Raw genomic sequence first — 22,048 nt, forward strand, 5'->3', positions numbered from 1 at the left:
GGGAGGGAGCGGGGCGGGGCTGAGGGGTCCCGGGGTGTGGGAGGGAGGGACAAGCCCCCTGTGCTGGCGCTGCTGAGGCACCTCGAACCCTGGGGTCAGTGTTGGGCCCCTCATGAAGAGGAGGACATTGAGGGGCTGGAGCACCAGGAGCGGCCGAGAGACCCTGGGGGGGCTCAGCCTGGAGAAAACGAGGCTCAGGGGGGACCTTCTCGCTCTCTGTAACTCCCTGACAGGAGCTGGGGGTCGGGCTCTGCTCCCAGGGAACAAGGGACAGGACAAGGGGAAACAGCCTCAAGTTGTGCCAGGGGAGGGTCAGGTTGGATATTGAGAAAATTCCTTCCCAGAAAGGGCTGCCCAGCCCTGGAACAGTCTGCCCAGGTCAGGGGTGGAGTCCCTGTCTCCGGGGGGATTGAACAGCCCTGTGGATGTGGCACCTGGGGACATGGGTTAGTTGTGGCCTTGGCAGTGCTGGGGGAGCAGCTGGACTCTGTCATTATCAAGTCATCAAATCATGGAATAGTTTGGGTTGGAAAGAACCTTTAAGCCCGTCCAGTTCCACTGCCTGCCCTGAGCAGGGATGCCTTCCATCAGACCAGATTGATCCAAGCCCTGTCCAGCCTGGCCTGGAACACTTCCAGGGATGGGGCAGCCACAGCTTCTTTGGGCAACCTGTGCCAGGAATTCACCACTGTCACAGGGAGAGTTTCTTCCCAATATCCCATCTAACCCTGCCCTCTGGCAGTGGGAAGCTATTGCCCCTTGTCTTCGCCCTCCAGGCCCTTGTCCAAAGTCCCTCTCCAGCTCTCTTGGAGCCCCTTCAGGCACTGGAATTGTGGTAACAGTTCATCAGCTCCTTGGCTTCTCTTCTTGTGGACAGAGCACTTCTGGTCTCTAATGGACTGTAGTATTGTCTTTGATTATGTACATCTTTGAGATAATACCTTGTCTGTCATCAGGAAACTGCAAAGGCTCTGCTTTGAGGCCCCGAAAGTGATGACATTGCTGGTAGTGCCATGGTTATGATACAGATATTTAAGGCAGGATTTATCAGACTGAACATTGGTGACTACTACGGAGGTGGCTGCATCATGGCCAGCCATCCCATGTATTTTGGAATGGTGTCACTCTGTCCATGGGTGCAGTTCAGACCTTCCAGACCAAAAAGATGAACTGTGGCTGAACCTCACTGGGTACAAGGGAGCCAAACCATCTATCTGATATCTCAGATATAATTTAGGTTGGATAAGCAGCATTCCTGGTCTGAAGCTGCAATTCAAGACCAGCTGAGCTGAACCAACCCTGCCTGTAAGGAAAGTCAGTTTCAGTATGAGTTTGGGGCTTTTCTTTGTACAGTATTGACACGTGAATTGGTGAAATTCCTCAGAAAGTCAAGCCTAAACTGTTTCACTAATTTTTCTACAAGGTTTCAGTGTGTGGCTTTACAGACCTTTTATTCCTTCAATAATGATGATTTATAATAGTCTAAAATGACCTGTAAAGGAACTTAAAATCCATGTGAACTTTGGATCTACCTCATTAAGTGTCATAGCGTGCATTTGACTAAAGTATTTCTCAGTAATGTCACTACAATTGTCACCTTTCAGTCTTCTCTTTATTAAATAAAGAGAACGTTTAAAAACTCTCTTATTTTCTCTTTTGCCCATCATTTAAACCATGGGCCTTTTTTGTTCCAGCTTTTCAAAACTTACATTCAAATCTGGTTATGAAACTGGACACTTTAGGTTTCATATTGCTGGATACACAACTGACCAACATTTTAATAGAGTAGGTTTGACTTCTCCTGAGTGAAAATTACCTGGAATGGCTGATTTCAAAGCTATTCCCAATGGAATAAAAGGGCCTTAATCATCACACTATAATGAAATGGGATCGCCTGCATCTTTCCATTTGGGAATTAGTAATAAAGTTTTGCTGCTTTTCTGTTCTGAAGGTTGGTTGTGTTTATTTTCCTGTTCGGTTTCCAAAATAATATTGGTTATTTTAGAGAATCTTCATTCATAAATGCAGTGTACACGTGTAAATGGTGTTTGTTTGGTTTTCACTAATTACAGTGTGTGTCTGCATTGTTACACTGGATTAGGGCAGTAATCTGGGTAATTACTGTTTGTCCTCAGTGTCTTAGCAGGCTCCTTCTGCCATGGCCTGCAAACAAGGGACACTTGTGCCCCAGATTGCTGATCTCTGGGTTAACGACATGGGATAAAACAAAGAGTGTGGAATGAGTGGGAGACCTCATTTCAGCTTGTGGCAGCTGCTCCAGCTGTGACAGAGCCAGCAGAGCACGGCAGTGAATACCTGGAAGGGGTGGGCAGGAGCTGCACTGCTCTCCTCAGGAACCAGTGCAGCTCTCAGGCAGTCAGGGCATGCTGGGGGACTGCTGTGGCCCCCAGCTTTGGCAGCAGCCTGAACAGGAGCTGTGAGGGGTCCCAGCAGCGATCAGGAGGGGATTGCACAAATTTGTGTCCTCAAGTGCCACAGAATTCAACAAACACGTGAATGTAGCACTTGAGGACATGGTTTAATGGTGAACAGGGTGGTGGGGCTGGGTTGGTGGTTGGACTCCCTGATCTTAAAGGTCTTTTCCAACCCTAATGATACTGTGATTCCATGATTCTAAAACTGACACGTGGAAATCTGACCTGATGGGAGCTTGCCTTTTGGCTTTCAACTGGTTTAGATTGGATATTGGGGGGGAATTCTTCCCTGTGAGGGTGGCGAGGCCCTGGCACAGAGAAGGCAGATTTCCCAGAGAGGCTGTGGCTGCCCCATCCCTGCAAGTGTTCCAGGCCAGGCTGGACAAGGCTTGGAGCAACGTGGTCTAGTGGAAGGTGTCCCTGCACATGGCAGGGGTGAGACTGAATGAGCTTTGAGGTCCCTTCCCACCCAAGCCATTCCATGATTCTGTGATTATCACAGTTCGCCCCGGCTCCATCCACCAAGGAGCCGTCAGCCCTCTCTGACCACTGACAGAGTACAAGGAACAGACACATTACCTGCCCCAAGGGTGCCATGAACAGAGACAAGGTGACCTGGAGAACAGGAACTCGTTCTTTGAATGGCTTCTTTAGCAGTGCAGATCCCTGGGCTCTTGGACAATGGAGGAGAAGGCGGTGAATCCTCCCCTTGACTCCACACTGGTGACTCACCCCGGCTGCCGCTCTAGGTTTGATCTGTTCAGGCTCTGCATTTGTAGATATCAGATTATCTGGGTTAAGTGCAGCTTCGCTTTCTCCCTTTATCTATCTGCTCTGAAGCTGTTTAACATGATCTGCCTGTCTCAGCATCAAGAACTCCCAGGTACTGACTGACACCAAGCACGGAGCTGAGTTTTTCTGCAGTGACCGCATGCTCGGTGTGTCCCTGAACTCACAGAGTCCTGATTCCCACACCCTGCTCTGCTGACAGCAATGGAGAAGTCTCTTCAGTGGTGACGTGAGTCATCCCCCTCTAGTTCTTCACAGTGACTTTTTATTGTAAAGTACTGTGGAGAAATCCCACGTTATTCTAACAAGCAGGAGCGACATCTGAATGGAACGTGGTCTTGCACAGTTTATTAGAAATTGTTCACTTTTTTATATGAAAACTGCCTTAAATTAATGGGCTCGTTGAGGAATAACCTGGAAAAAATGACTTGTATTCGTACAGCACTGTTTGGGTACCATGGGGGCAGCAGGGAAGTGGTGGTTTTGGTTTTTGTTGCTTTTTTTCTTACCAGTGTTCAGCTCTGACGGCCATCCTTTCCCTTCTGAGGAAAAACGCAGGAGTGACCTAAGGAAGGTCCCTGGGATCAGGTCACCTGGCCTTAACCTGTGACCAAACTGGAGAGTCCCCAGTGTAGATGGGAGATTCAGATCATCTAGTAAGAACTGATTAGGAGAAAACTCGTATCTTCCTGGCTGGGCCAGTTAATGCCTCCCCACAGGAACAAGGATCTCTGGGGCCAGAGTTCCTTCCTCCACTGGCAGAGTCTCTATCTTCAGTCACAGGAGTCACATTTTAATTTCTAATCCAGACATTATTTATACAAACCAATACTGCAGAGAAGACAAACAGATTTTGCAGGCAGATGCACCGCGTCTCCTCTGTCCTCCCTGAAACGAGAAACAGCCTCGCTGCGCAGCGAGCCCTGGTTCAGAACGCTGGTTCAAGGGAATCAAATAGTTGAGAATTCGGCAGAACCGCAGGTACGTGGCTTCTGCAGCCCAAGAAACTGCACCTTTTTATTGTCGGGGGCGCAGCTCGGGCCCTGGGCCCTCCACTTGCACCGCCCGCGATCCGCCCCGGCACCCGCCCGAGGATCCGCCCCAAGATCCGCCTCAAGATCCACCCCGGGCCGGGCCTGCCCGGCTCCTCCGCGTTATCTTCCCTGTCATCTGTCAGCGTCGCGCCCCAGCTGTTCCCGCCTCCGCCCGCCCGCCCCGCTTCCCGCTCAGGGTCCCTCTTGGGCTCGCCCCGCTTCCCGCCCCGGGTCCCCCTCAGGCCCGGCCCGGCCCCGCCGCCCTCCGCCCGCCCCGCTTCCCGCTCCGGGTCCCCCTCAGGCCCGGCCCGGCCCCGCCGCCCCCCGCCCGCCCCGCTCCCCGCCCCGTCCCCGCCCGTCCCTCACAGCCGGGGCCGCCCCGGCGCTCGCCGTTGTTCGGTCACACGCTGCCGGTGCCCGCCCCAGCCCTCCGGTCCCCCCGCAAGGCCTCTGCCCCTCCAGGGAGCCACAGCTCCTAATTCAGGGTCGTCAGTTAATGAACGTCGATTTTTGCATCCAGACCACGAAGACATTTACGAGCTGGGCCTGAAATGGACCCCGGGCCCCCCCCGCCGTGACGGCCGCCAGCCTGAAGTCACCCCGTGCACTGTGACCCCGAGCCCGGCCCGTCGGCAGCTGCTCACTCCGTGTGGGATGGATGGTCCAGCTCTGCCCTGGGCACCTTGTCCAGAAGGATCCGGGGAGAGACAGGGTCCAAAGCTTTGCTAAAATTAAAAAAAATCGTCTGCTGGCTCCACTCAGTCCCCCTCGCTGGGAGAGCTCATCACATGAGGGAATGGAGCTGCTTATCAGCTGCTTGGACGGGACTTTGCCCTCTGCCCAGAGACGCTGTGGCAGCCCTGTCCTCGGAAGTCTCCAAGGCCAGGTTGGATGGGGCTTGGAGCAACCTGGGATAGTGGAAGGTGTCCCTGCCCATGGCAGGAGGTGGGACTGGGTGACCTTTAAGGTCCCTCCAACCCAAACCATTCTGAGATTCTATGAACCTGTGCTGGGAAATGTTACCACCCACAGCTGTCCCATTTCTCCCAAGAGAAAGTTCTGTAGTTCTGAGGTTGCTTTGGCCAGATAACAATTGCCCAGTCCATTAATTCAGTGATACTTCTTTCCAGTCGTTGTGATGTGGATACATTAATAATATTTGGGAATTGGTGAGGTGAGGACACCAATACATTCCCACCAATCCATGTGGGAGTGTCTGTTCATTGCCACGCCTGTGCCCTGGGAATGTCACTGTCCACTAAAGACCCTCTAAAACTCGTGTTTCTGTTTGGTTGAGGTTTTTTTCTTTCTTTCAAAGTGAGTGAAATTAAATAACTTTGACTGCTGTAAATGTTGTTTCTTCCATTGGAAGTGGCAGGAGGTGTTTATTTGCTTCTGCCTGTCCTCGGAGAGGGGAAAAATGGGTAATGTGAAAAAAGAATGTGAAGTTGTGCCAGCCCACACTTATTTGTGCTGGCCTCCTGCAGGGACCCCGAGCAGCACTTTGGATACCCTGAGTAAATCCTTCTCAGCTGGATCTCGTAGAGTGCAGCAATTGCTCATACAGCAAAAACAGGGGGTGAAGCAGCTGAGAGTCTTGTAAGATCCAGAACTTTTCTTCAGTGTCTGTGCTGAGGTTACTGAGGGTTTTCTTCAGAAGTGGAGATCTGTTGGGAAAGGTTCAGCCAGTATTGAAGGAGCCCGTGTGTCCCATCTGTTTCCATCCCCTCTGGCTGGGGTTAGAGTGAGGGACCACTTTGTAATAAAATTTTAAAAATTTCTTCTGACAGCAGCACTGGGACTGTCCCTGTGCCCAGCTCAGGTGTCACCAGGTGAGACAGGTGTCTCCTACCACTGTCTAGAGTGATTTACAAGCAGTGAATCATGGAATCATGATTCTCTGATTCTGTGACTGTCCCAGGATCCAAAGCTGGAGTCACCTCTCACCTCCCTCACCACTTAAGCTGTATTTGTAGTGTTTTCTCTGAGTAAAGTTACGGTCAATGTCAATTCATATTTAGGTGGAGTTTGAGCAACTTTAGTCGCACATGTGAAGCACGTGCAGCTTTTGCTTCATTAGCATGTGTGAGGGCATGAACAATAATATGTATTTTGGAGTTAATGAAGGGAAATTCAGCTCTCAGTGGGTCATTCATAGAATCACAAAATCATGGAACCATAGAATGGTTTGGGTGGGAAGGGAGTTTAACAGCCATCCAGTCCCACCCCTGCCATGGGCAGGGACACCTTCCACTAGCCCAGGTTGCTCCAAGCCCCGTCCAGCCTGGCCTTGAACACTTCCAGGGATGGGGCAGCCACAGCTTCTCTGGGCAACCTGTGCCAGGGACTCACCATCCTCACAGCCAGGAATTCCTTCCCAATATCCCATCTAACCCTGCCCTCTGGCAGTGGGAATCCATTCCCTCTTGTCCTGTCACTCCAGCCCTTGTTCAAAGAAGGGAAGGCTCTGAGGAGATCTCAGAACCCCTTCCAGTGCCTAAAGGGGCTCCAAGAGAGCTGGAGAGGGACTGGGGACAAGGGCAGGTGATTTGATGATTGTAAGATCTGTGTCTTAGAAGAAACCCCAGTAATCAAGGACTCATTTGATTTTTCTCATACAGGGGCTGAGACATCAGGACATGAGACAGCGCTGGACGTGACATGAGGAATTGCCAGATGTGCAGGTACCAGGGTGGGAAGCTGAGAAAAGCTCCAATAGGGCTGGAGGAGGGGCTGGAGGAACTCCATGGGAGTTCAGGGGAAACCCCAGGAGGGACAGAGGAGGGATGCTGCAGATAACTGGGTGCCAGGGACCTTGTGGGGCAGAACAGGACAAAAGTTCTCAGGTCACCATATCAGTGACACCGTGGAAGGGCAGGTGAGCAGGGAACCCAACTGGAAGGACCAGATTTGGGTCTGAATGAGCAAAACTGGGACCAAAGGGGAGGATGTAATTAAAGGCTGGTTGTTTCTCTCAGGGAATAGTGAAGTTACAGTCAAGGTCAGTTCATATTTAGGTGCAGAGCAGGAGCGCAATAGGGGGTTGCAGTAGAGCTCCAAATTTACCCTCATTGCAGCTGTTTTGTATGGAATATGGAATTCTGGTTTCTGCCTGGAGAGATGTGATCAGGACAGGGCTGATGTGCTGCTGGAGATGCTGGAGACAAACTCCATGGAATGGACAGTGAGTTTGGAGTCATTTAATCTGTATATAGTGAGAAGATGTCACAATATTACTGATATGGAGAAGACCACTGGGATGGCCAGAAAAGGAACCTCCATGAGCCTCCCTTCCCAGCAGGTAAGATACAGATGCCAATTATCTGAGCACTTATTTGTAGCCTGCTTTCACTTCCGAGTGAAATAGGCTGATTTCAGTAACGCTTTAATTACTCCCTTTGGTACAAGGTGTGAAAGCAGCTTGTGCCTTGGTCACCTCATGGGGTAAAAGGAAAAGCAGAGAAAAACTCAAAGGAGGGGAATGAGGTTGGGGGCAGGTGGTGTCTGGCTGCAGAAAACAAGGAATCGGCCCTTTATGGTGGGGAGGGGATATTTCCTTTGTCCTCACAGAAAGGGCTGTAGGATGCTGGGTCTCCATAAGTCAGGAAGGCTCTCTGGGGGCTGGTACAGGCTTTGGAACAGGCTTTAGCTTTGGTTTAGGTGTGTGGTTCATTTTTCATAGCAGGACAGTACCTGCTCTGTGTCCAGGTGCAGTCAGCTATGGGCTGTTCCCATCTGGACAAGCTCTTTCCCATGGTGTCAAGACATGATTCAGCAGGACACATGGACCTGGAGGCCACTGAGGTGGCTTTGCCCAAGGCCCTAATAAGACAGGCAAACCAAACTCCCTGTGTGTGGCTGTGGTGTGGGGGGATCCTGCAGTGCTCTGGCTTTGAGGTCTTTCATGGTGTCACTAATGGTGACTGTGAGCACAGAGTCAACCAAAACCACACGTCCCAGCAGCAGAAGTGGCACTGAATTACAAGCACAGCTTTATCTCCTCCAGCCATTTGTCTCCAGAAGCAGCTGGTGGCGGGAGGACAAGGCTGGAAAGCAGCGTTCTCCACCCTCCGGTTATCCCAGGTATTCCAAGGGGCAGGTTTCCCAGAGATGACTACACACTGCTAAAGTTGTGGTTTGCAGCTTCCACGACAGCCCCTTCTCTCTGTCAGCAGACAGTCCTTAAAGAGGATCCTATTGGTATTCCAGACACCTGCCTGCTGTTATACGTGGAGGGAAATGCAGGGAAGGAGCATGGGAATCCCTCACCTTGTGCACCAATTCCAGACGGGATTGACTCCTGAAACCAAGAAAACTTGCATTTAGCAGGACCTGAGGGGCAGGCTATGCAGGTTCATACCTAGAGCTGTGTCCTGATATGACATTCCCTCCAACTCCCAGAGCATGTCTGTGAGTCACTGCTGCCACACAAGACATTCAGCTGCAAGAGTCTTTCTTGTAAACCTTCCACCCAGCCAGTTGTGCTCTGTCTCTGTGCAACCTTGAAGATCTTTGCATTCTCCCTATATATTTAACTGTGTTATTTCTATTCCTATTTATAACAAAATCATAGAATCGTTGCATGGTTGGGGTTGGAAGGGACCTTAAAGACCACCTAGTTCCAATCCTACATGAATAATTCCTAAATAAATATATCCCTAAATAAAAACCCTAAAAAAGTTATCTCCACTGATGATGTTCCTGTGTTTACTTTTGTCTGATGGGGTAACTACTGCCCATGTGCTACTTGGGGTTCAGCTGTGTAAATTATATGGAGAAGGAGATAAACCTGGTAGTAAACTTGGCCCAAGGAAACTAAACGTGGAGAAAACAGACACATTAAAGCCAGGAAAGGCCCCGTGTATTGAGCCTGTGTAAGGCTGCACTGCAGATCCTGAACCCCCCCTGCTGACCTAGGACAAGGCCCCTTCTCCAGCTGTTCCTGTTGCACAGGTGGGAGAATGAGGCTGAGGTCTGGCACTACCCTGGCTCTAGGAAAAGGAATTCCACCCTCTCCCTGCTGAGGCTGCACCTCTTTCCCTGGGCTGGCACAGCATGGTGCCCATTCACTAAGCCAGACCAAGGAAAACCTGTTTGGGCTACAGGAAATGGGGTCAGTTTTTACCAGTCAAACTATATTTTTAAAAACTTAATAATGTAAACAAAATAGTGTTGGAGTTTTTTTTAAACAGGTCAAGTGAGGAAAGCCAAGAGGCTGAAGATCTTGCTGGTATCCTGCTGGTATCACTGTGTTTCATACTGGATTTTTTCCCATCCCTGAATTTTGATATTCTCACAACTGGCATTGATTTGGGTGAGCATTAATTTCTGCTCCCAAAAGCAGGAAAATCAGAAGCATCTTTGCACCACCAAAGTGTTGGTACCAAAACTGCAGACTTCACACAGAGCAAACCACAGCGACTAAAGGCTCTAAAATGTAAAGTAAACTTTATTATCCTTGAACCACAAAATAGATTTCTTTGGTTGTACAAATTTCACTAGTTACAGTCTTGATGCGCTAATTTTCCCTTGGAGTCTCTCGGGAGAGAACGGGAAAGAACCCAGAGCCTGGCACCAGGTACCGCACAGGGAAAGGAGAGAAGAATCACAAGTTAGTCACCAAAACCCAGCCAGGATTGTTTCCAAAACTGCTGTTGTTAAAAAGCAAATGCTAAAATTAGATTTAAAAAGGAAAAGCTCAAACTGCTGATGATGGAAGCAGCCACGGCTGCAGTGAGAGATTATCAGAGTTCCCCCTTCACAGACCTGTAAAATCAAAGCATACGGTGCCAGTTAAAACCATCCACTGGATTTTGGCATGAAGGGAGAGGCTCAACAAAAAAACTGCATCCAGTTCTTTCCTTCAGCAAATGTACAAGCAGATGTGCCTGTCGCTGCCCAGCCACTGCGAGGCTCAAGGTCCAACCCTGGTCTTGCTGGGGAGTCAGAGAGCACCAATGGACGGGGAATGGGGTCGGGCCGAGCTCGGACCTTCCTCCCAGTTAGAGGCAGTGAAAAAAAAAAAAAAGAAAAGGGCTGTTTCCCCTCAGTAGTGGCAGCAGAGGTTGATGGCAGAGCTGGGAGCAGCAGCTGTGACCTCCACACCTGCAGAGCTCACGTGACACAGAACCTGCTCGCAGCCCTCGTTCCACATGTGGAAACCAGAACTCACACCCAGGACTCGCAGCCCCGCTCATTTTTCATTTTCCTTTTTTCCCTCTTGCACGGGCAAACATTCATTGTCCCTGTTCTCCACGGAAAGGGGCCTGAGGCCAACAAGCTGGCAAAGTGGAACCGTGTAGTTATTGCAAGGCACAGGCCAGCCCCGTCCTGCTCCGTGGTGCTCCTGGTGCTCCCTGCCAGCCCCACGCCAGGCACCCCGTGAGGCCCCTCTCCACCTCACAGCCAGCCGTGGACACTGTGGGCTCCCCACCAGATTTCCTACCTGTAAGACCCCGTAATTCCCAACCTGACCCCAGCAACGCCACGTCCTACCCGTTCCCAGTTTCTGAATCCTACCCACTAAGGTACTGCTGTCACACCTCCCACCTCTGCCACCGTGTCCTACCCCAACTATCCTGCTCCCCATTGCTGTCACACCCCCCTAAACCCCTGCTACAGCTGTTGGCTCCGTCCCATTCCTGCCCCAGTCCACCAGTTCAGCCCCAGTGCTACAGAAGCCAGAGCCTGGCCTCCTCTGACACTCGTGTGCTCGTGGAGCTGCTCACCCCACGTGTGACACACAGGGATGTGTCCAGCCAGGGAAGGACCCGTCCCCAGGACTGCACAGAGGCCCAGCAGGAGCAGTGTCCCACCAGGACACGGGCAGGTGGCACAGAGCTGGCCCAGGCTTTGGCATGTTCCTTGAGCACAGAGTGTCAGTGGCAGAGGGAGGCACTTTGCTGGAATTCTGCAGGTTTTTTTTTCCTTTGTGTTTCCTTTTTTTTTTGCCTCCAAGCTTCCCATTCCCACACACTCCCAAAGGGAAGTGAGGTGACACAGTGCAGGAGGTGGGAGGAGATGCTTTTTGGCAAAAAACTGAAAATTAAATAGGAGTAAAGGCAGGCTGGACCTTCCTCCTGATTCCCACCAGAGTAAAAGCTCCTTTTAACCACTACAAAAACGAAGTTGAGGCAGTAACAGCTGGATCCCAACACACTCTCACACTCCTACATTCTCCCTGTCCTACCCTTCCCCACACACAATATTTACAGGCTAACGAGCTGCCCACTGTCCTGCCCACCCCTCCTCTCCATCTGCCAGCAGTCAGTCCAGTGTCGCCCCGTTTTGGGGCCGTGTCCCAGTGCACTGTCGGGTGAGAAACGAGGGTGGTTCACAGCCTCGGAGGAGTCAGTTGGCCACAGAGCTCCCGGGGTGCTCGGGTCCCATCCAGCCTGGAGGCAGCAGGGTGGCAGCCCGGTGCTGTCCCTGGAGCACGGGAAGCTCGGAAGGGCTGTGCCGGGCTCGTCCATGGCCCGGGGGTGTCGGGTCCCCTACGTGGGGACAGCGGTCTCCAAACTGCGCCGGCTGTGCCGGAGCTTGCGCTTGCTGCTGTACAGGGCCATGTCCTCCAGGGCTGAGGGAGCTGGTGCCGATGGATCCCGTGTTCCTAACTTGTCCTCTTCCTCTGGCTGCCCGTCCTGCTCCCGGGGAACTGCAAAGACAGGAGATGTTCAGGTTTGAAGAGAAAGCATGGGGTTAAAATAGATAAGATATTGGGAAGGAATCCTCCCCTGGGAGGGTGGGGAGGCCCTGGCACAGGTTGCCAAGAGAAGCTGTGGCTGCCTCATCCCTGGAAGTGTCCAAGGCCAGGTTGGACGGGGCTTGGAGCAACATGGGATAGTGGAAGGTGTCCCTGCTCAGGGAAGGGGGTGGGACTGGGTGATCTGTAAAGTCCTTTCCCAACCAGACCATCCCGTGGCTCTGTCAGCACTCAGCTGGCACAGTTAATGCAGATGTTTAGGGTATCACAGGATCACAGACTGCTTTGGGTGGGAAGGGACCTTAAAGCTCATCTCATTCCACCCCCTGCCATGGGCAGAGACACCTTCCACCAGCCCAGGCTGCTCCACATCCCATCCAACCTGGCCTTGGGCACTTCCAGGGAGTGTTCCAGGGTTATCTCCAGGTGCTAGATTCGGGACAGCACTGATGTCTCAGTGACTCACAGTAACCTCGTGCCCAGAACTTTCTGGTGACCTGTAGGTGGATCCTGGGAAGAAAGTCCCATGAGTAAGAAGACACCTGCCTCTAACACCTGCTATTCACTGAACATGACTGGAAAAATTGAGTGTCCCGAAAGGCTTCTGCTGTCCAGACCACGGAGCTGCCCTGACCCAGGTCTGCAGGGGATGAGTGAGTCCCTCTGTCAGTGAAGGGAGGAGCATCTTGGGTCACAGACTGGCCCAGATGGTCAGGAGGGCTTTAAACTTACTGGTGTCACAGATATGATGGGATGGTCCCTGTGACTGGAGCACTGGAGGCTCTTAGGGGCAGACAGGCAGGGGAGGTGAAGGGGGGGTCACACTCTGTGTCAGTGCCCAGGTGGATGCTGGCACTGCACCTGGGGAGGGGTGAGAAGCCAACCAGAGCTCATGGTCAGGACTGAAGGGACAGGTGACATTCCTGACGAGGAAGACCGAGGGGATGAGGCCTCCATAGACAGGTGGGAGCAGCCTCATATTAACAAGCCCTGGTCCTCATGGGGGACTTTAACCACCCCAATATCTGCTGGAGGGACAACCCAGGAGGGCATAGACAGTCCATGAGCTTCAAGTGCAAATGGGCTCCTGGGAAGCCTCTCTAGAGCCTTTGGATGCAGCAGAGAACTTTAAATAGAGAAATCCATGAAGATAAGTCAGATAAAAGGCTCAGTCTGCTGAGCTGTGCCCAGTGTCTGACCCTCTGCTCCAGAGCCAGGCCAGTCAGTGGGAAGCCCTTCCTTTTTGTCCTGTCCCTCCAGGCCCATGCCCAAAGTCCCTCTCCAGCTCTCTTGTATCCCCTTTAGGCACTGGAAGAGGCTCTAAGGTCTCCTCAGAGCCTTCTCTTCTCCACAGTGACCACTTCCAGCTCTCCCAGCCTGTCCAACCCCTTGACAGGACACTGGGGTTGGGAAGCAGGTGACTGATTCCCAGACAAGACAAACAGATATAAAAGGAAGTCATGGGCACATGCACGAAAAATCCAGCCTGGATGGGTGGGTGGAGAAGAAAATCCTGTGGCTTAGAGGGAAGTCAGTTCTTTCAGACCCCCCAAGGCTGGAATTGGCCAAAAGAACCCCCAAACATGCAGGTTTAGTGATCCCCAGGCAGCACACTGAGCTTTAAAAACCCTTGGATTGTTCCCCGGGCAAAGCTCTACTGAAAACAAGCTGCCATGGGGCAGCTTTGGTGGGCAAATAAGTGGTGAAACCATGGGAAAAGGGCAGGAAAGGGCTGCCTGATCCCACAACAGCCAGCAGCCAGAACCCTGCCAGGGTCAGCATCTGGCAGCTGATGAGGAGAAGGAGTGATGAAAGCTGTGCTGGGAGAAACTTCTGATGCCACCAAGCTGTACCAGGGAGTCAAATGAAGCTCAGCTATAACAAAGTGCATCATCATCCATGGAGTTCAGGGGGAAATGATGTGGAAGGGGAAATTTACTGCAAATGTGAATCGATTCAGGAAAGAAAGAACTCTAAAGCCAAAGCCTCTGGCTTAGGAAGTGCAAACCCACCCATCAGTGCAGCCTGGAGCAGGTCTGGAAAGAACCACTGCCTGCTTTTCTTCTTTTATGTCCTTTTCTGGCATTCCCAGTGGCTCCCACTGGACCCCAGATCAGCTACAGCATCAGCCTTGTGCTGACTCAGTAAGTTCAGTTTTACAGTACTGGATGATGTTTAAACTCAATAAAAGGAATAGAATCCCGACTGCATAAAAAAATGCACTATCCTTAAATGAGATGATGGTTCTGTAGGCACTGGGAGAGCTTCCTGCAGACACTGGCAAAGTTTAAGAATTGCTGTGAGTCAAAAAGCCATAATTCCATGATCAAGAACAATTCTGATTTATATTGGCTGGGATGCTGCACTGCCTAGAAGAGTGAGATGGGGGGGATTTAAAAAAAAAAGAGAGCTTTGTCCCATCCCAAGAGAGTTTACTCACATCCTCACCTGCCATCCTTGCCAGCTGATTTGGGAAAACTTGCATTTGTTTGGTGCCTCACACATATCACAGGTGACTTAAAGATTACTTAGGGACTAAGGACCATGTTAAAAAACTCTCAGTGAGCACCACACTCTTTTCTTCCTGGCTTTCACCCTATTTGAGGGCCCTGCAGAGCAGTGTCAGGCAACAGTGAGGTCTGAAGGCCCTGAGCAATGCCTGGTATTTCCCAGACCTACCACGAGCTCCCAGTTCCCTGCACTGACTGAATGGATGACCTCAAGAGAATAATCCAGGGCTGAGAGGGTGACTCTGAGGGATGGAGAACAGCTGCTGTTCCCAGGAAAGTAAGTTTTTGTTAAGTCCTGCAGCAGAACCTTCTTCTGCAAACAGCCCAGCCATGGGTCAGCTGTCCAGGGTGCAGCCTGTACTCAGAAGGATTTGTCAGGATGGAAGAAACTGTTTCTTGTGTCAAATAAAGGGGGAAAATCTGCAAAACAGGTAGAAGCAAACCAGCACCAACTGCTGGAGAAACAGGAGCTCTGCTGAGCTCCACGGGGCTGCTACAGCCCCTGGAATGAACTGGGGACAGTCTGACCTGTCCTTACAGCTGGGGACAGACAGACACACCCCAGCTGGACAGTCTGACCTGTCCTTACAGCTGGGGACAGACAGACACACCCCAGCTGGACACCTGCAGACACAGCTGCAGAGCTTTAATTCCTGCTGACTGAGGTGACTGTGCCACAGACCCACAGGTGTAACTTGGAGCCACCAATGTACTGGAGCAGCAAGAACTCCCAGTCTGCCCCAGGATGGATTTACCTTCATGATTCCCTCTGCAGCAGAAGGGGCACGAGGCAGCCCCTGAACAATGGACATCATTCACCTCCAGCAGGTGACAGAGGCCAAAACTTCCCTGCCACATCCTACTACCACTCTACTCCAGGACACAAATCTGGAGAAAACCAGGCATGCTTGTTACACACCATGCTGGGCAAATTAGTCATCACTAAAGCACAATGCAAATATCCTACCCAAAATGAATGTGGTGAGGGTGGAGTTCTCATTCTAGAACAGACAAAACAGGACATTGTGTCAAGCAGCAGAAGGTGAAGACCTCTGGGTGGTTCCACAAGCAAAGGGGAACCCTCTAGAACCGTGGTGGGGAGAGAGTGGTACAGAGACAACTCCTCTGGCCGTGGGCTTACCTGAATTATTTCGGTCATCGACGTATCTGAGGTCATCAGCTGCATCAGGAGACTGGAAGAGAACAGCAAAGGTGACCATCTGCCCCTGTAACACTTGTGCCAGGGAATTCCCCACCTCCAGCCTTCCAACACCCTGTGGAGAACCTGCTGCCCTCAGAGGTGCTGCTGCTGCCAAAGCTGGGGCACGGCCCTCAGAGAGGGCTCCTGATCCCAAAGGAAGCCCTTGTGGTCCTGACTCCAAATGAACCCCTTGTGCTCCTGATCCCAAATGAACCCCTTGTGCTTCTGATTCCAAAGGAACCCCTTGTGCTCCTGATTCCAAATGAACCCCTTGTGCTCCTGATCCCAAAGGAACCCCTTGTGCTCCTGATCCCAAAGGAACCCCACTGCCTGACCTGTGTGTAGGGAGAAGAGGGAGTGACACAGAAGACAGAAAATATAAAGAATGGACAAAAAGGCTTTAAGCTGAAAGAGGACAGATTTATATTGGATACGAGGGAGAAATCCTTCCCTGTGAGGGTGGGGAAGCCCTGGCACAGGTTGCCCAGAGCAGCTGTGGCTGCCCCAGAAGTGTCCAAGGCCAGATTGGACAGGGCTTGGAGCAACCTGGGCTCATGGAAGGTGTCCCTGCCCATGGCAGGGGGGTGGAATGAGAAGAGCTTTAAAGTCCCTCCAAACCCAAAACATTCTGGGGTTCTGTGAACTCCTGCACTGCTGAGAGAGGCCCACAGGCACTGCCTGAGGATTTGGAGGTGCAGCCTCCTCTGGAGGCACCTTCTCAGCTGTATGAAGACAAACTGTTGCACTTGGGGTGATTCATGTGGTCTGGAGCTGCCACAGGGCTCGAGCAGCCAGTCCTCCAACATGCCTGGTACAGAACCTGGAGAAGGGCACATCCCAAAGGAAGGAACTCTGAGGAAAAGATGAGTGTCTTCCAAGGGCTGAGCAACACCACCAGAGAGAGGTGCCAGTGAAGAACAGACATCAAATCATGTAAAACTGCCTGAGAATTCTCAAATCACAGCCCTGCTGGAGCCAGCCTGGCTTTGGAACAACCACCTTTGTGCCCCACAGCAGCTGAAGCCCAAGAGGCAGTGCTTGCTGGCTCTCCACACACAGGTATCTGCTTCACTGTCTTTATATAAAGCTAAAAAACACCTAAAAACATGTAGACACAGGGTATCTGCTCCAATCAGGTGTCACAAATGCCATCAGTGACTGACTGACACAGACAGTTACAGCTCCCAGCACTGGGTGAGTGGTTCCAGCTGGGATTCTGGGACAAAGCAGCTTAAATGAGCTCGTTTTAGGAAGGAGAAGCACCTTGCCATGGTGCTCACCCTCGTGGGTGTTCCCTCCACGGCTCACTGACAGCAGAACATGAGAACTGACACCCTGCTGCTTCCTGGGCAGGATGCCAGACACATCCAGCTGGGATTTCACATCTGCTCCAATTTGCCTTCTGGCCACAATAATTTTATACCTTTTTCTTCCCTTTTAGTTCTCACTTTTCGCTTAAAAATATTTCAGGACCCATTCAGGTGAAGATGCAGCTGCTTTATGTCTGCAAAGCTTTTGTCATTCATTTTAAAACCATCTAGACCAACTTTTTTTCCAATTCCACTCGTCTGAAGCCTCCAATAAACCCTCAGGTTTCATCAAGGCTGGTGTCACTGCCCCCACACAGGCAGGGCCTCTGCAAGGGGTTTCTCCAAAGCCCTCAGACTCAACTCTTCCATCAAACCAAGCCCTGACCAATCTAAAGGTGGCTCAGCATGCAGTTTATACCTGGATTTCGTAAACAGGTTTGGAGGAAGGAATAGCAGCAAATTCCCGGTAGTCAAACTTCTTTTCAGACAGGGACTAGAAGGGACAGCAGAAGGGAAGAAACAGAGAAGAGAGTAAGGGGAGTGAAACGAAGGGAGAAGCAGCAGCAAGCTGAGCAATCACAGCAGAGATCACAGCAGAAGCAGAAGGATATTCTCAGGGAGAGCCAGGAGTGCCTGGGGAGAGCCTGGAACGTGGGGCATCCCTGGGACACTGCCTTGGGAGCTGTTCTCCTGTCAGGATGGGGGTTCCAAGTCCCAGAGGAAACATCACATGCTCCAGTGAAATGCTCATGCACATCAAGTCAGGTAGGAAAGCTATTTTCATTGGGAAATTCGTGGCAGAATTCCTGACAGCTGAAGCACAGTCAGGATTCCAATCCAGGGCTAGATTATGGTGTGATCTGGCAGGACCAGGTCCCCTCCGTGCAGCTGCTCCCACGCTTCCCCTGGTCTGATTCTGACAGTTCTGTGCAACAACATCCCCTGGCATTTACACAGGGTTAGGAAAAGGAAAATGCTAATTGCAGCTGCGGGTCTGTACGGTCTGTTTTATGCTGTTGAAGAAACACGGGGCAAAGTCCCTGAAGTGAAAGGCTTTCTGGACCTGGGAAAGTAGTTCTGAACACGGGGAAAGGCCTTCTGAAAAAGGGAGAAGCTTTTGGACCGTGGTGAAAGGCTTTCTGAAACCAAGGAAGGGCTTTCTGAGCATGAGGAAAGGCTTTCTGACTATGGTGAAAAGCTTTCTGAACATGGAGGTGAAAAACCAAGGAACAGATGACACAATACAATGGGGAAAGAGAAAGCAGATGTTACATAGGAGCTGCAATAAAGGCGGTGCCTCTAGCCAGGGGTACAGCTCCACCCACCACCCTCAGCATTCCTTGTACCATGCAGGACTGGCTCAAGGGGGAACCCACAGCCCAAGGCACAGCCCACACTCAGCTGAATAATCAGGAAATCCCAGGATTTAGGTAAGGTGAGGTGACAAAAGCAAGCAGGACATCATACCAGCCTTCCCGGGGAGGTGACGTTCCTGGGGCTGCAATCTGCAGGAGGTGACAGAAAAGCACAGTTAGTGACCAGCTGGGTGACATCCAACCCCCCCCCCCGAGCCTGCTCCTTCCACTCAGCAGCATTTCAGTGTGGTGACACCACACTCAGGGGAGGCCCTGCCTTCTGCCTTCCAACAAACACCTCTTCCCTGCTCATTCAGAAAGTCAGGATGCTGACAGGACCCCGTGTTTCTGTCCTGGTTCCCTGGAACCTCTGCCTCAGGTGCTCTCATGTTCTACAGCTCAGGCCCATTCCCTATGCTGAGACACCACATGCCCCAAGGACCTTCCAACCAGGCTGAGGGAGGGAATTGCTTCCCGCAGCTCTGCTCCTGAGCAGGTCAAGCTCAAGGAGCACTCACTGCCTGTTTCCTTTGGAGGCACTGGCACTGTTCAGTACCTTCCAGAGGCGTTGGGGACGGCGTCGGAGCGGGTGACGGTGACTCTGCCAGCTGCTCCAGTGTGCTGCGCTTCTTCCCCTCCTTGGACTTGGCAATGACCATCTGGGCTTTAAGGGCATCCTGTTCCAGTGATTTCATCCTGCCTCAGGAATGGGGGGGGTGAGAAAAAGCCATCAGCCATTGCCCCCTGGGTGGGGGACCACCATCTGCACCCTGGGGCCGGCCCGAGCCCAGGGGCTGAACGAAGCCCCCGAGGGTCCCCCAGGCAGGGCGGGAGGGCAGCTGGGCTGGCTGCCATCCCAAAACACACGTGATCCCACGTGTCACACAGACAGAGCATGAAGCTGTGCATCAAGGCACTGAGAAGCTGCAGGCAGTCCCAGAGGTGCCACGTGATGGGACAGTGACCTGAGCTGGGGCCAGAACTGCAGGGATCACACAGGTGGGGTCAGTCCTCGGGGCTTTATTGTCCTCTGTGCTCAGCGTGTTGCACCTTAACCCTCCTCAGCCATCAGGAGGTCGTGAAAGGCCAGGCTGCATGGGACCCTGAGCAACCTGGTCTGGTGGAAGGTGTCCCAGCCCATAGCAGGGGGTGGACCAAGATATCTGTAAGGTCCCTCCAACCCAAACCAGTCTGCGATTCTCAGAGACGTCTGCGCCCTTCTCCCCGTCAGACAGCCCCAGCATCCCCCCTCGTTCTCTGGGCAATGGACACCAGGGACCACTCCCACGTCCTTCTGCCCCAGGAAGCCCCAGCTGGGGCACGGGGGCACGGACAGGAGCATGCAGCTGTGGGGAGGGGGCTGTGCACACCTGGATTGGCCTCCTGACCCCGGGATTCTTGAGGCGTGACTCTGCACTGGGCTAGACATCTGAGCTGGCCTGGCCCCGGGAGCAGATGCCCACTGCCGGGACTGGTACAGCTTCCTGGCCAGATCCTGCTCGTACTGTTTAATACTGTCTTCAAGAGCTGAGGATCTGAGGAGGAGGAGGAGGAGGAGGAGAAGGAAGAGGAGGAGGAAAAGGAAGAGGAGGAAGAGGAGATGATGGTGATGAACATCGCAGCGGACAAGCGCAGGGAAAGAAAGAAACAGATACAGGAACATACCCTGGTGAGGGGAAATACGGGTCTGACACAGGGGCAGCCTTGGTTAAACTGAGCTCCAGATCTGATCCTGATCAACCTTGGCCACTGTCAAGGCAGCAGGAAGCCCCAGGGGCAATCTGGCAGCGTGTGCCCAGGAGCATCAGGCTCAGAGGCCCCACATCCAGAGCTGCCCTCCCCCCGGGCTGGGAGGAGACTGGGAACACCTTCAGACCCAGGGGAAAGGCTGTGAGGCAGTCACAGAGTGTGTGAGTGTGTCAGACTGAGGGGTGTGGGCAGGGGAGGGTGTGTGGTCTCTCAGTGTTCACCTGCACAGGTACCTGATCACCTGTTCCAGGCACCTTTGTTGGACCATAGAAAAGAGGAACAAAATGCCCAAGCACGTGACACATGGTGTTTGCCCTGGGACACGTGTCACTGAGGGGGTGAGTGAGCCCCTAAACCAGTGTGTGTGTGGGAGGAAAACTGCCCAAATGCTCATGGCCCTGGCTGGGGACCTGCCCCTGGGCTTGTACCTGTGCCTCTGGACCTCACTGTTCCTGTGGCTCAAGGGCCTGGAGTGCCAGGACAAGGGGGAATGGATTCCCACTGAAAGAGGGCAGGGTTAGATGGGATATTGGGAAGAAAATCTCGGTGAGGGTGGGGAGGCCCTGGCACAGGTTGCCCAGAGAAGCTGTGGCTGCCTCTGGATCCCTGGAAGTGTCCAAGGCCAGGCTGGACGGGGCTTGGAGCAACCTGGGCTAGTGGGAGGTGTCCCTGCCCATGGCAGGGGGGTGGAACCAGATCAGCTTTAAGGTCCTTTCCAAACCAAACCATTGCATGACTCTATGCCAGGGGCTGTGTGTGCCCACAAAAGGTGTGTAACATGGGTCTCTGGGTGTGTCCCAACAGAGCACGGGGGTGCCAGGGGGAAAAGGAGGGGCATCACACATCCTGGCAGAGCACTGATGACACAGGGAGAACAGGGGAAGCCCAAGAAGGTGCAAACTGATGGGGTCATGATTGACAGCACAGAGCAGAGAACTGGAAAGAAGCAGAAGACAGGAGATTAGAAAAGGAGGAACAAACCCTGCGGCAGTTGGAGAGAACATGGGTTAGTGGGGCTGAGCCCCGTGTGTGGGGCTGTGCAGAACCCCCCCACACAGCACAGGGGCCTCTGGAGACAGGACCTGAGCCTGCCTGCCCTCATGGCACTGCTCCAGAGCCAGGGAAGAGGGACCAGGAGACTACTGGATCCTCCAGGAGACCTGTCCCTCCTTGTCTCACAAAAAGGAGCACGTTATGGTGACTGATTCCTGCCCAAGGCATCAGCCAGGCACTTCTCCAAGAACTGCACAAAAAGCTGCACCTCGGCATCAGAAGCAAAGCAGAGCTTAGGCCCTGGTCTGCAGAACCTAAACCCAGTAATGTAGGACCTCACAGCTCAAGCAGCTCGTCCTTGCCAGGTACTCCCACCTCTGGAAGGCTCCACCTTTGCCAGCCTCTTTTTTCAATGGACAAAACACGCTTAGAAGAGAAGAGACTGAAGGTTTGGGATGAGAGATCTCTCCCCTGCCCACAGGTGCACCCTCGGTGCTCCACACTCACCAACCCTCCTACAGTGTCACGTGTCCTACTGTGCCCTGAGCAACTCCAGCCAAATCCCAGCTGGCCCAAGAGCATGGTCAGATGGACAGTAATGTTACAGGAGCAAATCCTAAAACCATCCTGCCCCCTCCCAGCATTTTTCAGGTTTTTCTGCTGGCAACACCAAGTTCTGGAAGAGCAGAGTCCCAAGATCAGAGCTGCACACCTGGGACACGAGCAGTGTCCCTGCAGGGACTCTGCTTTGCTTTCAAAGGTCTGTGCAGGCAATGTCCTCTTTCTCCTTTTGACACCCATCTCAAAAAAAAGCTTCTATTACAGCATTCCTTGGATATGTTCATGCTTAGGCACGAATCGGAGCTGACAGAGCTCACAAAAGCTGCCCCTTCGTGTGGGGAATGTGCCTGGGAAAGGGAGGCACAAGGGAGTGAAACTCCTGCATGTCTCATTGGGAAGAGATGGCAAA

At 52.5% G+C, this 22,048-nt stretch overlaps 2 protein-coding genes across 6 annotated transcripts in view; both read right to left on the minus strand.

Annotated features, from left to right (window-relative positions):
• The window catches only part of FAM83H (family with sequence similarity 83 member H), a 23,691-nt gene extending 18,559 nt beyond the window's left edge, over positions 1-5,132 (minus strand). For 2 of the 5 annotated variants that reach the window (XM_027705263.1, XM_027705258.1), the window contains exons 1-2: positions 3,734-4,286; positions 3,015-3,202 (exon numbers count right to left, since the gene is read on the minus strand). The gene's annotated coding sequence lies outside the window, so the exon portion shown is untranslated. Of the gene's footprint in view, positions 1-3,014; positions 3,203-3,733; positions 4,287-4,902 lie in introns of those variants that run through there. The other 3 variants (XM_027705261.1, XM_027705259.1, XM_027705260.1) reach the window with 3 other exon arrangements.
• A 4,555-nt stretch (positions 5,133-9,687) lies between these two features.
• Positions 9,688-22,048, minus strand: part of SCRIB (scribbled planar cell polarity protein) — a 79,748-nt gene continuing 67,387 nt past the window's right edge. The window contains exons 38-43 of the mRNA XM_027705257.1: positions 19,707-19,871; positions 18,893-19,032; positions 18,449-18,486; positions 17,400-17,474; positions 15,612-15,663; positions 9,688-11,912 (exon numbers count right to left, since the gene is read on the minus strand). Coding sequence (XP_027561058.1) covers positions 11,752-11,912; positions 15,612-15,663; positions 17,400-17,474; positions 18,449-18,486; positions 18,893-19,032; positions 19,707-19,871 — 631 coding nt within the window. The 3' untranslated portion in view covers positions 9,688-11,751. The remainder of the gene's footprint in view (positions 11,913-15,611; positions 15,664-17,399; positions 17,475-18,448; positions 18,487-18,892; positions 19,033-19,706; positions 19,872-22,048) is intronic.

The sequence above is a fragment of the Neopelma chrysocephalum genome, unplaced genomic scaffold (assembly GCF_003984885.1).
Source record: "Neopelma chrysocephalum unplaced genomic scaffold, ASM398488v2 Primary Assembly neopelma1_322, whole genome shotgun sequence".
NCBI classification, from domain to species: domain Eukaryota; kingdom Metazoa; phylum Chordata; class Aves; order Passeriformes; family Pipridae; genus Neopelma; species Neopelma chrysocephalum.